General features: G+C 40.4%; 1 protein-coding gene across 3 annotated transcripts in view; it reads right to left on the reverse strand.

Annotated features, from left to right (window-relative positions):
- Window positions 1-1311: 1311 nt before the first annotated feature.
- The window catches only part of mgat3b (beta-1,4-mannosyl-glycoprotein 4-beta-N-acetylglucosaminyltransferase b), a 52276-nt gene continuing 40054 nt past the window's right edge, over window positions 1312-13533 (reverse strand). For all 3 annotated transcript variants that reach the window (XM_060868782.1, XM_060868780.1, XM_060868781.1), the window contains 2 exons: window positions 11937-12306; window positions 1312-11582 (listed from right to left, as the gene is read on the reverse strand). In XM_060868782.1, the coding sequence (XP_060724765.1) occupies window positions 10149-11582; window positions 11937-12305 (1803 nt within the window). In that variant the 5' untranslated portion in view covers window position 12306 and the 3' untranslated portion in view covers window positions 1312-10148. The remainder of the gene's footprint in view (window positions 11583-11936; window positions 12307-13533) is intronic.

Raw genomic sequence — 13533 nt, forward strand, 5'->3', positions numbered from 1 at the left:
ACCTCTAAAGTGGAAAAAAAAAACATATTACTTTTAGATATTGCTCCCAAGTTTCCAAATCATCTCTTATGATCCTATAACCCACAGTGTTACCGTTTCTCGTTGCACAAAAGTCAAAGACATACCTGTTTAAGCAAGCCTTCAGATGTGAGCCAAAAAATATCTTCATTTCGCACACTAAGGCAGTCATGGCTCAACAACATGGCAAAGCCCCGGGTTATTGATCAAAAGGTTGTGGTTTAAAGCCCTGGCACTGCCAAGCTGCCTCTGTTGGAGCCTTTATCAAGTCTCTTCATCCTCTCTGCTCTTTATAATGGCTGACTCTGTGCTCTGACCACAGCTGGGATATGCAAAGAAAAGAATTTCACTATACTATAACATATAAGTGACAAAGACTTCTGTGTTCACATTGATGACATTTTGCTAATGCAAATGTGTTATCCAATGTGACTTATTCTATCTTATTTATACAATTGAACAGTTTAGGATTAAGGTCCATTGGCAGCTTGTACTATAGGTGGTCCTGGGATCTGATCTCACTACCGTCTGATCTGTGGTCCAACACATTAACCTCCAAGTTGGATACAAGAAAAACAGACGTTGTAATTATTCTTTGGAGCTGAGATTGGCATGATCTCTTTGATCATATGACGATCTTGCAATTTTGGATTAAATTCTCAGCAATCTGAGGAAGCCTTATGCTAGGCTTGTGCTATGTTCAGCGACTCGAAGATTCTTTTTCAACGAGAGCTACAATTCTTCAGTGACACGAGCAACAGCAACTGCATAGCAACTAGATGTGGGTGCGTCCAGAGTCATAACAGTCGTGGGGCTGTATATTACCAATATGAGGGAAGACAGTAGCATGTAGGTGATCTATGAAAAGGAAAACAAGGAAAACTGCTTCTCCATATCACATGAGGCATATATACACTCCTGAATTTTATATACAAACGCTAAAACACTCATTTTTAAAACTGAAAATGTAATTAACATAGCAACCATTAGTAGGAGCACTGAACGGCAAGTACATTGTACAGCTACTGGGATGCAGTGTTAAAATCTTCGCACGTGTGAACGCAGCATTAGAATTAGGCAGAAATATCCTTATTAATATTAACATGGTTAACTCAAGCAGAAGATCGGATGGTACTGGTGTCGTAAGGATGATACCGATGTCTTCAACATATCTGTCATGGACACGTATTTTATCACACAGCCCATCACAGAATTCATCCAAGATTTTATTTGGATCATTCCTATTTATCGTCAAACCAGTTTTAGAAAGAATCCCCAAGTCACAGCAATGACACAATTTTAAAATTAATTTATTATAGTTTCTTTGTCATAGAGTTCATTAATTTTCTGTTCAGGTTAACATAGAGCCATTCATATACAGAACAAAAGGTCTTTCTTATTAATTCTTAAATGTACACTCTTTCATCTTTACCCACAGAGGAGGAAAAAAAAATGTCTGCGCTCTTTTGTGTAAATACATCAGCTTTTTTTTTTTTTTTTTCTTTTTTTTCTCTCACTCTGCTGAGAAAGATATTTTAGTGAAGTGGTTTGAACCCTGAATGGGACACAAATGCAGAAAGAAATGCAGAACTGTGAGCACGAAAGGAGAAGAGAGGAGATGCCAAGCCACTGAAAACATACACAATTACACTGAGTGGGTGTTTTTTCTTAACCACATCCGCTTGAGAGGAAAAAAAGAAAAAAAAACACACATGACAAGACTGCTCTTGCCTTCCTGTAGGTTGTGTAGTAATGTTAAAATACATCCAGAAACTCTTAGAAAAGAAAGAATTACAAAAATCACAGGAAGGCTGTTGTTGAAATCTGGCAACCCGGATCTGAGATTACTAAAGTTTTTATTGACACTGAAGGTTTGTATTAAACTCTGAGGGTCAGCAGGGATCACTGTGTGCCTTATCACTCACTTTTGGACGCTGCAGTGAGACAGACGGTGGGACTGATGGCTGAAAAGGTTCATCTGAAGCGTCTTGGGCCCTCTAGTGGCTACGATCTGACTTCGAGTGACATAACTGTGATCCGTTTGGTCATGTTTTGAGGCTAAACAATAGCAAAAGAACCAAAAAAAAGAAATAAATAAAAGGTCATAAAGAAACAATGGAAAAAAAACTGCTCGATTGATAAAAATGTACAGGAAAACAATTTTGGTTTATCAAAGCAAAGATTTTCAGAGAAATAAAAACAAAAAGCAAGCTGCCGTGAGTATAAACCACTGAATATATTACAGAAATGTACTGAATTTAAAATAAAATAAAAAAAAAAAAAATCCAAAAAAATGTTTTTTCACTGATAACATCAGATTCACATTTAAACCTGATGGACGATTCACTGCAGAAAATAAAAATAGAAAATAGAAAATAAACACAGATGCGCTTTAGTGAAATCCATAGAGGCCATCAGTCATTGTGTCACTTCTTCTGCACCACTTAAACAAAAATAATTCATGAGAAAATGTTCTTAAATCCACGACTGAACTCGACGCTGAAGAATTTACCAAACTTTATCTTTCACTGGACCGTTTTTCTCTCAGTTTTCCGGATAAATTACACCAGATCAAATCGTGTTCTCATAAATTAACAATTATTCAATTCATATTTGATCTGGAAATAACAGGAATGAAGAGACAAAAACAAAACAAAACAGAACGGCCTCGCTGGACTTCCATAGTGAGTGAGTTGATAATATAGATTATACACAGTACGTGAATAGACCTGCATCCTTGAATAATGACCTAATTAATGGTGGATCAGAGGAGAAAAGTCAAATGTGAAAGATTGTGTGGTGAGTCTCACACACACACAGTGCATCAGGTAATGGTTTGAGATGCGTGTTCTGAGTCTGTTTGTGTGTGTGTGTGTGTGCGCGCGCGCGTGTGTCCGTCCATCTGTCGCTGGATGCAAAATCATCAATACCGCTTTTGATCTACTCTGACACAACATATGGGACACACACGCTCTGAAACAAACACACACACATTTTGTACCCTCACTGCTGCTCTGTGTTAAAATATAATTTGATTAGGTGGTGTTTTTTTTTTTTCTTTCCCCCCAGAATCCAACTGTTTCATGCCTTCACCTCCTAAAACAGAAGGAAAAAAAAACACACAAAGATTCACCATATACTGTAGACAGGTAGAAATCCCTGATAGTTGGGTTAAAATTCACAGGTAAAAAAAATCAAAAAATAAAATTAAAAAATAATAATAATAATAATAATAATAAAAAGACAAGTGCATATCAGATACGTTTCAGTAATATCAGCACAAAATGTTGATTTTACATCAACAGGAAGAACAGACAGGAACAAGTCAAAGACAGATAGACAGTGATAGAACAAAACAAAAAAAAAAAGGTTACTGGTGATATAGATTAAATAAATCTCCGCTCCATAACCTTCTCTTTTTTCCCTTTTTAATTTTGATAAACACATCCAGAAATAACTTTAATAATATAACTAACTTTTTAAAAGAACAAATTCATGTAAACACCGACGAGGACATGTACAACAACTGGCTAATAAATCATTACAACTGACAGTGAATAGCAAAAAAAACCCCAAGAAGACAAAGATGTTCTGTAGCAGAGAGAGAGAGAGAAAGAGAGAGAGAGAGAGAGAGAGAGAGAGAGAGAGAGAGAGAGAGAGAGAGAGAGAGAGAGAGAGAGAGAGAGAGAGAGAGAGAGAGAGAGAGAGAGAGAGAGAGAGAGATCCTTAGTGCAACTCCCATAGAAGAGAAATTTCTACAATGATTAGTAAGAACAGCCACAGGTTTGGGCAGCAGCCAAAATCAGCAAGCTATCCCTCGTTCACATCACGTTCAACAAACAAACGAAAGTCTTCCGGGACTCCGTCTTAACTCACAAGCCTGTATAAGTTGTATAAAGTCGAATAAAATGTGGCACTTTAATGATGTAAAGAGAAATAATCTCTGCCTCTCAGGAACCATCCACTCTCTAGCAGCCCAAATAGATTTCCTCTAATGCCGCCGGCTTTCCAAGCTTTTTTGTTTTCCACTGAACACTCATCCCCATCCCCCTACTCAGGATGGATGACAAAAAAAAAAGCATCAAAGCAATTTGAGCTAATTTGCCCTCACCTATTATAAGAAGTCAGATAATTGGATCATTTATAAGGTCATTAAAATGGATGCCGTGTTTTGATTCATAGACTTTCATTAAACAAACAAAGCCAGCATTCTATCTCTCCCTCTTTCTCTCCCTCAGTCTCTCTGTATAGGCACGTTTTTACCTCAGAAACCTTGTCAGGAACTGAGGAACTTTTTTTTAATCCCAGGACCCGTTTCAGGGATACCAGCACTTTGGGAACATTTTCAGCACAAGAACCTTGGGAAAATGTCAAAAACTTTGGCTATACATGAACCTTTAGAAGAATTCAGGAAGTTGGGGAGTTTATTCATCCCAAGAACCATTTCAGGGATACCAGCACTTTGGGCAATATATTCAACACAAGAACCATTAGAAAAAAAAACCTCTAGAGACGTTGGAAGCTTTTCCGTGCCATGAAACTTTGCAGGGGTTCCAGCACACTGGATGGAACCTTTTCAGGTGACCAACGTTTTTTCACCACAGGAATTTTTTTTTAGGAGTTTAGCTACATTTTCACCACAGGAACATTTACCAAAATTCTGAAATTTGGGATATATATTCACAACAAGAAGCCATGATACAAAATCTTTGCATTTTGTTCCACACAAACTGTTGTATAAGGCCATAATTCCAGGAACCTTTTTAGTTCCTTCTCTAGAGCACTAGTTGATAAAAAGTGAGCTTCAGTAGTCTTTACATTCTTATGACAACATGTCCAGAAGTGCTTAAATCCTCTCATTCCACAGCAATTTCCTACTGTATTTCTAACAATATTTTATTTAATAAAGAACATCACAACAAACTTTATATCTGCTTATAATTTTGTTGCAGTGAAACGTCCATGCAAGAGGTTTGATCTTCTTACAATCTTCAACAGCTAGAAACGGTCTCTCTTTCTGTTTTTCTTTTTCTGAAGTTAAGACAATAAAATGCACCTTATCTGTTAACCAATGAACTGAAATCCCTCAAAAGCCATTCTTTTGTAAGCAAATGTACAAATTACAGAGAACACATTTATAAGTGCGCATTTTAATTGTTAGTTACTAAAGAAATGAATTTTAGAATCTTAAACAAATTCCGACCAATCAGAATCGGAGAATCCTTAATGCTTGTTTTAAAGTGGAGTGAGTTTGTACATAAACTTGTGGGTTTGTACATTAAGACTTCTGGATAAAATACACTAGAGAACATCACAACTTCAGTTTCAACATCTTATACATTCGGCATGTTGCTGCATTTTTGTCAGAAGCTAAAGCGAAGCAGTTTCCTTCTCTTAGCCAACATTCCAAACTGAAAACATCAAGGCTTTTCTACCCTCCCCCTTCTCCTTCAGAACCGAGAATCATATTTCTGATTTCAGTTGCCTGTGGAAGTTTATATTACGCTGGCAAAGATTTCCTGCAGCGCAATTCTTACACTTATCTTCTCTGTCACCGTATCAGATCATCATAATCTGGTCATGTAGCGCACGTCCTGTTTTTGCCCGAGTGAATTTCATGTCCCGGTCACAACAAGAGTAGATGTTATATTTTAATTTGAACATCTCTATAGAACGGGAAATTGCCTGGGTCCCTAAATATTGTGGGGATCCTTGAAAGCTGATCGGTTATTTCTATTCAGTGCTGAATGTCAAAATGCTGGAAACATCTTAAGAAAAAAAAAAAAAAAGACAGCCAAGAAGCAACTAAGCAGCCAAAACAAGGAGGCAGCTAAGAAGCAGCCAAAATAAGGAGTCAAACCATTTAAAAACTAGTTAAAGCTAGGAGACAAATAGCCATCGTGATAATAGCAAGATAATTATAGCGCATTATTTTTGTATTACTGTAATAAGCAAAGGAGTCAGTTTTGCTAGCAAGCTAGCTGGCATTATGCTAACTATTACACCACATAATGTATTTCACGGACAAAACATAGGCTAACAATTCTATTGTTTAACCCAACCCAAAAGCTCATCAATAAAGGCTGGCGTACTTTAGGCTAACAATTACGTGTAATGAAAAGCAGCTACTTAATTGTCCAGATTAATATTATGCTAACTTTCATGAACAGCAATAGCTAATTTTGCTGTCAAGCAAGCTAATGTTATGTTGTTAGAAAAACTATTGTGTGTTATTAAATCTAGTAACACTATCCAGCTAGTTCTGAAGTAAAAGTGCCAGCTAGCTTGCTAGTGAAGCTGGTTACTAGTTAAGTAACCTGTTATGACGATGCTAGTTTACAAGAATGTTTAGAGGGATGCAGGAAAGTGGCAAAAATCACGTGCTTATTAGGAACCGAGTGAGAGTAGTCCACAGGGGTTTCATTCTTTCTGAATGAAGCATAGCCCAGAAGTATAGAAGTATTTTAAACTTATGTTATCGTTCAACAGTGACTCACTTTGGCTGACGTGTCACCAAAGTGAGCGCATTTCCAGCTGTGCGTTTGCATCTGTAACGCGTGTTAGGATCCAGGATCCCTGTTGTAAACACAGCACTGCTGCATTGCAGATGTGACAGGGCACAGAGGAGCTTTGTCCCAAACGTAGCAGCTTAGAGGGCGACGCTATTAATGCGCTTCCTCTTAATCCTCTTGCTGTTCTGGCTCAACGCTCAGAGCAAGTGCACACTTGGGGGAATGAGAAACTACGTCAGTAACACAGAGAGAGCAAAAGATGACAGCAGAACACAGGCATCTAGAGCATCCTTCTTCAGATTTCAGTCAAACACACATCCTAAACTCTCCTCCTCGCTGAGTCACCCGAGCTCCGTTTCACAACATGTACAGGTTTCAGTCAAGCAAAAAGAATTCAATCCGTTAACAGAACTCAAACCAAGTGTGGAACGTGAAGACACGGTTTTTAAAATAGGGACGCATTTGATCATCAACAGGATTTTTGAGTTGAAATGTCGCCAATTAATAGTGAAAAATATTCTACATTTTAACTAATGATAATAGTCTAATATTTTAATAGTCAAATTCATTCATTCATTCATTCATCATCCTATCTCAGGCGTCATCGGGCATCAAGGCAGGATACACCCTGGACGGAGTGCCAACCCATCGCAGGGCACACACACTCTCATTCACTCACGCAATCACACACTACAGACAATTTTCCAGAGATGCCACTCAACCTACCATGCATGTCTTTGGACCGGGGGAGGAAACCGGAGTACCCGGAGGAAACCCCCGAGGCACGGGGAGAACATGCAAACTCCACACACACAAGGCGGAGGTGGGAATCGAACCCCCGACCCTGGAGGTGTGAGGCGAACGTGCTAAACACTAAGCCACGTGCCCTGTAATAGTCAAATTATGGTCCTAAAATAAAGCTGTGCTAAGGGGTTTCACTGATCTCTTTCAACTGTAAAAGAATAACTGATTACATCAAATACCAATCGATCTTTACGAGTATGTTTTATATATAATCCACTATGTATAGAAGGCGTGGAATTAAGTGTCCATGTTATAACAGTAGCTTATGGTAGCTCAGTGTGTTAGGTGTTCTCTGCAAAAAGTAGTTGAATTACCTAAAATCATTACTTAAAGATTTCATGTTCAGGGATATTCTACTACAAAATTGTGGCTTTGATGGGTCCATTTTCAGTAGCTGCCAAATTTATCAGCAAAATCCTGCTAATTCGATTGAATTTTAGATCCATGCTAATCGTTCTGATTTCAAAGTGTACACTGCAATTTATTCATCTGTTTAACAGGTTACTGTTAAACCCCTTTCACTCAGATCGAAGTTTCATTCAGGCATGCAAACGTAGCCCCATTGTTCTGAATGGTGTTCACTTTGCAGGCAGGATGGCATGTCACCATGGAAACAGCCCAGCCTGACACAGCAGGGGAGAGCTTGGTGTGCCCGGTAGAGCACGATGCCCATCAAACCCTCATCATCCTCTGATGTGAAGACAGAGGAGGGTACAAACCATACACAAACAGCTCATGTGAGGGTGGGGGAGGAGGAGGTGAAAAATCCCACCGTCATTAAGCCGAGGTTATTTTTGGCAGTCAGGAAAAGCTCAAAAACTGGCAAGGAAGATGAACAAGGGAGGGGAATGTGATTGTTTGTGTTTGTGCGTGTGTGTGTGTCAGATACAGTGAGAAGTTTTGACAGAAAGAAGGATGCACTGTGGAACAGGAAACATGGCAGGAACCATGGTTATTTAGTTAAAAGCAAAAATGCATAGAAAATGTGTCCGTTCTTTGCTTTGCTTTCGTTTGGCACTCATGAGTGGTTTTGCTGCAGCAGGGAGCACTGCCTCTCTCTTACACACACACACACACACACACACACACACACACACACACACGGGATGTGGACGCCCCATGCTAAGGACTTTGTGACCTCAATTGAATGCTGGGATTTTGCTGATCTCGCTCACTCCCTCTTTTTCTCCCTCTACCTCCCTTCGTATCACTACTAGTTTACTACCCCGCTTTTCACGCTTCCGCAATGACACAACACACTGCTGCTTGAGAAGATAATATGAGAAATAATTTGGGCTTGTCTAGATAGCAACATTCTTATCGACTTTATCCATATATCCAGATATTTTGCCACCAGGAGCTTGGATGATTTATGATAGACCATACACAAATTTGACTTCATATGAAAACTGCTAGCCATGCTGTCCCATAAGTTCTGTTTCTAATGAAAAATCTTGTGTTGAACACGTATCCATTGAGAATTTCTTCTATATTGCAAAGTGTGTGCATTTTCTTTCACTTGGCTGCCCTGACTTTTCCACCACCCACAGCACCTGATGTAAGGAGTATTTACCACTGGCCATTTAAATCTGTCCATTTCACAGCAATTTTAATCATATTCCCATTCACAGTATTCCCATTCCAGGCTGTCCTGCTTTTTGCATTTTTTTTGGACAAGAAATGGACATGAAAATTTGGATTATGTGTAACTGTAATACTTTTCCATAACATTCCATATACCTGTAATGCTGAAAAAAAATCTTTCAAACTCAAATGGGTTTGTCACAAGAGTTTGTTGACATTTCTAATAATTAATTGTGTTTTTGTTGCATTTCCCCAGCAAATATTTTAAAATGCCAAAATCTGCCTCACGACAAAAAGATGAGCAGGGAGAGAAGGATAGATAGGAAGGAAGGACTATTTTCTTCTCCTCTGTGGCCTGCTCTTCAACTCTAATGGTCTCCTGCTGTGCCACACATTACCACCATCCATAATGTATTGGGTTTTACGTAGGCAGGGGAACGGACAGACCTACTCTTGGCCTCTTCTCCACTTCTATCTTACCCTGTACTCCCTGCTCCAACTTTTTTCTTTTTTTCCTTTCCTTTTCTATTCTGCAGAATGCCATCTTTCGTTTTCCATAACTGAACCCTCGGAGTGCACTTCATGCTATTGGCCAAGAGTGCAAAAGTACATCACCACACTGGCTTCGGCAATCGGAGCCGTGTCTGACCCGAAAGTGCTGCATTCATATACTAATTAAACTTAGAACTCTTTTTCAATTTATCTCTTTCATATAGAAATTGATCCACTGACTGCCACAATCAGCCTAGTGTGCTTTTTAAAAAAAGATTCAAATATATAAGAGAAATCTGTATAGTTAGTTTTCATTTTTCAAAACTGCAAGCAAAAATTATAGGAGTGCACCAAGAACCATGAAGGCCAATCACAAACACACACTCTTTCTCTTTATCTTATCACACAAAGGGTCATAGTGTAATAAATTCTTAATTAATGGAGTGGTCTGATACAGTCACTTGATGGATTCTGCATATCCACTTAGCAAACAGCAATAGAAACAAACAAACAAAAAAAAAAAAAAATCACTTATGTTCATCCATTGCCATGGCTGGTCCCACCCTTCTCTGCCAGGGATAATGGTAATAAACCTTTGGGGTTTGATCCAATAAGTAAGAAAGGGGAAAAGGGATGTAGGCAGAGTTTGGTTCTTTTCCTCCCCTGATAACGTCCACGGGACCCTATTTTCCATTATTATCCAGATGAACTACACCTAAACCCCACCTTTTTTCTTCCTTATCCCCCATTCAGAGCAGGCTTAAAATAAGGGTTCTCCAGCAGATAGCGATAGCTCTTATAATTTTCTAACATGTACTTGGGGGCATACATGTGCTCTTTAAGGTCCGTGGGAGGGTATTCCTGCACAGAGCCATCAAACCAACCCCCAGTACGGATAAGCTCACGAATGTAGTTAAGGTCCCGCTTATCCTCATAGTCGCCCCAACGGGGGAAGTCACCATTTTGGGCAGATACAAGTTTGAAGTGAATGCCCTCAGGCGTGAAACACCAGGAGCAATGCCACCCGGCAAAGTGGAAAGGACTTCCAACTGACCATTGCACCAGGATGTGTCCTGTGTCATTCTCATATCTGCGGAAATTAGGCAAGGTGTAGTACTCGCGCCGGCGCAAGCGGATACCGTCATTTTCATAGACCTCCTTGAGCATCCCTACTGTGCATCCTGAAACCACTTCAAGAGAACCCAACTGCTTCCAGAAAAAGCCATAGAGAGATTTGCGCATGTGGATGGCAAACGGCTCAGTCCAGCCATCAAAAAGCTTGAGGAAAAGAATGCCCTCGCGGGCCGGGATCTCGTCAGCGTCATTTATGAGGAAAACATCATCAGGCCGTGCACCCCACACTCGACTCATGCCATTCCGTGTAAGGAAAGTGCGAAGATAGTCATCGGCAATCCAGCCATCCTGCCGGCCACCATCAGGAAAGTGGTCCAGGAACACATAAAGGATCTTATGACGCATGTAGTCATAAGTGCCATTGAACAGTAGCTGCAGAAAGCTCAGCGGGCGCCTCTCTCCATATGCTGTAAAGTTGGACTCACATACAAGGAAGAGGTCAACGGCATCAACCAGCTCGTGGAATCGGGCATGGAGCAGGTCAAACTCATGGTTGATGTTGATGGCATTAATTACACGCCGTGGCTTTTCACGAGGGGTCAGTCTTTCTTTGGTGGGCAGGTTTGAGTGGTACACCATTGTAGGCACACCACAGTAGGGACCATGCCAACCAGAACGGCATACACACTTCACAAGACGCTTGCCACGTTTGGGCTTAAGTCTGGTACTGGAGTCTTCCACCAATTTTGTTTGAGTATTTGAGTCCTCTGCAACTTGCAAGATGCTCCTATGAAGACCCCCAGTCACTGTAGGCTTACCTTTGATTGCCCCAGAATCATCTCTTGGGGGCACTATCTCTGTCCCCTGCCGGAAACACAGAGCGCCAGCTTTGGTTCGGACAAAGTACGGGGTGCTGTCCTCCTGGAGGATGAAGTGGCGCTTGTGTAAATCACCCAGAAACATGACTGGGTCTGGAGTTGATGCATGCTGGGGTTCCTGCTTCTTCACTACCATGCTGGGAGCATTTGATCTCGCAAGGTCCAATCGTGGTCTCACTGCACTACTGGGTTGCCACATGATCAACTTCATGTCTTCCTTCTGCTCTCGTTCCACAAAAACAAAAAAAAACGTAAAGATGTGATCAAAAACATGAGTACAAATTACACTCTATGGTTAAAAATATTTGGACACTTGACCAGGTTGCTGTGGAAGATTTTGATAGGCCTGCACAAAGCCTCACCTCAAACTTACTGAACACCTTTGGGATAAACTATAAATCAGACATGGAGGGCCAATTCCATATTAATAGTTTAGGAATGGAACCTTTAACAAACACATATACTCAAGTGCCCATACTACTTTTAGCCATAGAGTGTATATTCAGTATATAATACATGTATATTAAGCCTTTTGAACATAAAAGTAATATAAACAAGCAAATGTTTTCTTTACCCCTGGGTCTGGATCCTTCTGTTGCGGTTCCTCTGGTCTTACCCAAGGCTGTGGTGCTCTTGGTTCTTCAGGGATGTTCAACTCCACTCCTTTACCTATGCCCCTGGTTCCTTCCTGAGCCCGGTGCCTGGTCTCGGAGGGTCTGAAGACAGGTGGGGGTGCCTCTTCTGGAGAGGCACTAGACAGTGGAGTGGCCTTCTCTTTCCAGAAGAATCCAGTCACCATTATAAAGGACTTGATGTTTGGGTAGGGTGCCGTAAGTTCTCGTAGCAGGGACACGTAATGCAGGGCTTTGTAGTAGTGTAGAAAAGAAATGACACACAGCCCCACGGTGCAAAGTAAAAACACTCTGTGGCGTCGCATTTTCATCCTATGAATATATAAACAAGAGCGGGTGGGAAGTAAGGGGGGGACGACAAAGGGTTTTGGGGGAAAAAAAAGGAAAAACTTCATTAGAAAAATTGGGATTTTAAAGTTTTTCTATTTTTTGAGGCTCCCAAACAAGCCTTCCTCACTTCCTAATCTAGCCCATGGATTCATTTAATTCCGATTCAGCTATGCAACTAAAACTAAGTGTATACAACCCACAGTATCTGTCTCGGGGAAAAAGGTCCTGCTTTAAACTGATCTGACCTTCACTCCATCGTTTAAGGTCATCTAAATGGCTCCCAGACTCTCATTCATCTTTATGTTCTGTATCGATTGCAGTCCACCTTAAGCAGGAAAACCAGACAGAAGCAGAGACACCCAATCTGGCTGAAATAGCATCACAGACTGAATGTCAAATTGCTCTGGCCTAGAGCCCATGGCCCTCCATTTTGCAGCTAAATCTAGAGAGGTCATATTTGTCATAGCTGGGTCTGCCACAGGAAGATAAAGGAGTTATGAAAAGAGAGCAAGACACACTTTCAAGGAAAAAAAAAAAAAAAACTTCACAAAATCTAGTGATGAGAATGAAGCCATTGTGGCTCTGATGTGACCCTTGTCAAAAAGAGATTTCTGGCTTGTCTTCAACCGTACAAGCTGTGTGTATTAATAGCAAAAAAAAGTGAAAGAGAAAAAGAGGGTGTGTGTGGCTTTATTCTACAGGCCTGATTTCCTGTTTCTCTGTGTTTTTATTCCTTTTCTATTCCCACTGGCCTTTTCTTCTTTCCAGGGCTGCATGCCCTCTCTCTTTTTTTCTGCTTTCCTTCCGCTTCCCTCCACATACGGAGTAGCAGCAGGGAAGGTGGTTAAGTGCATGGAGTGAGTGTGACAGGAAAGACTGTACAAGCGTGACCATATAAATAAAATGCTTCATCTGCCTCTAAACAATATGGTTCCCAGGCAATGAGAAAGAAAAGCTGTTTGTTCTTTGCAGTTGTGCATACAGTATATGCTCTGTTACAGTACATTTAGCATCTTTTTAAATGTTTGCTACATTAATTATTATAAAATTCCTGATAATTGACACAGCAAGTTCTGCATGGCTGAGATGTGCTAGCGTGGTAAAATTGGCTAATGTTTGTGCCATTCCTTAGTGGTTTATATGATTGAGTGTCAAAACTGCATGTTTGGAAACCCAGTACTGAAAGAATTTCAATGCTATAGTCAGTGT

Source organism: Tachysurus vachellii, chromosome 4 (genome assembly GCF_030014155.1).
Source record: "Tachysurus vachellii isolate PV-2020 chromosome 4, HZAU_Pvac_v1, whole genome shotgun sequence".
In the NCBI taxonomy this organism is placed as follows: domain Eukaryota; kingdom Metazoa; phylum Chordata; class Actinopteri; order Siluriformes; family Bagridae; genus Tachysurus; species Tachysurus vachellii.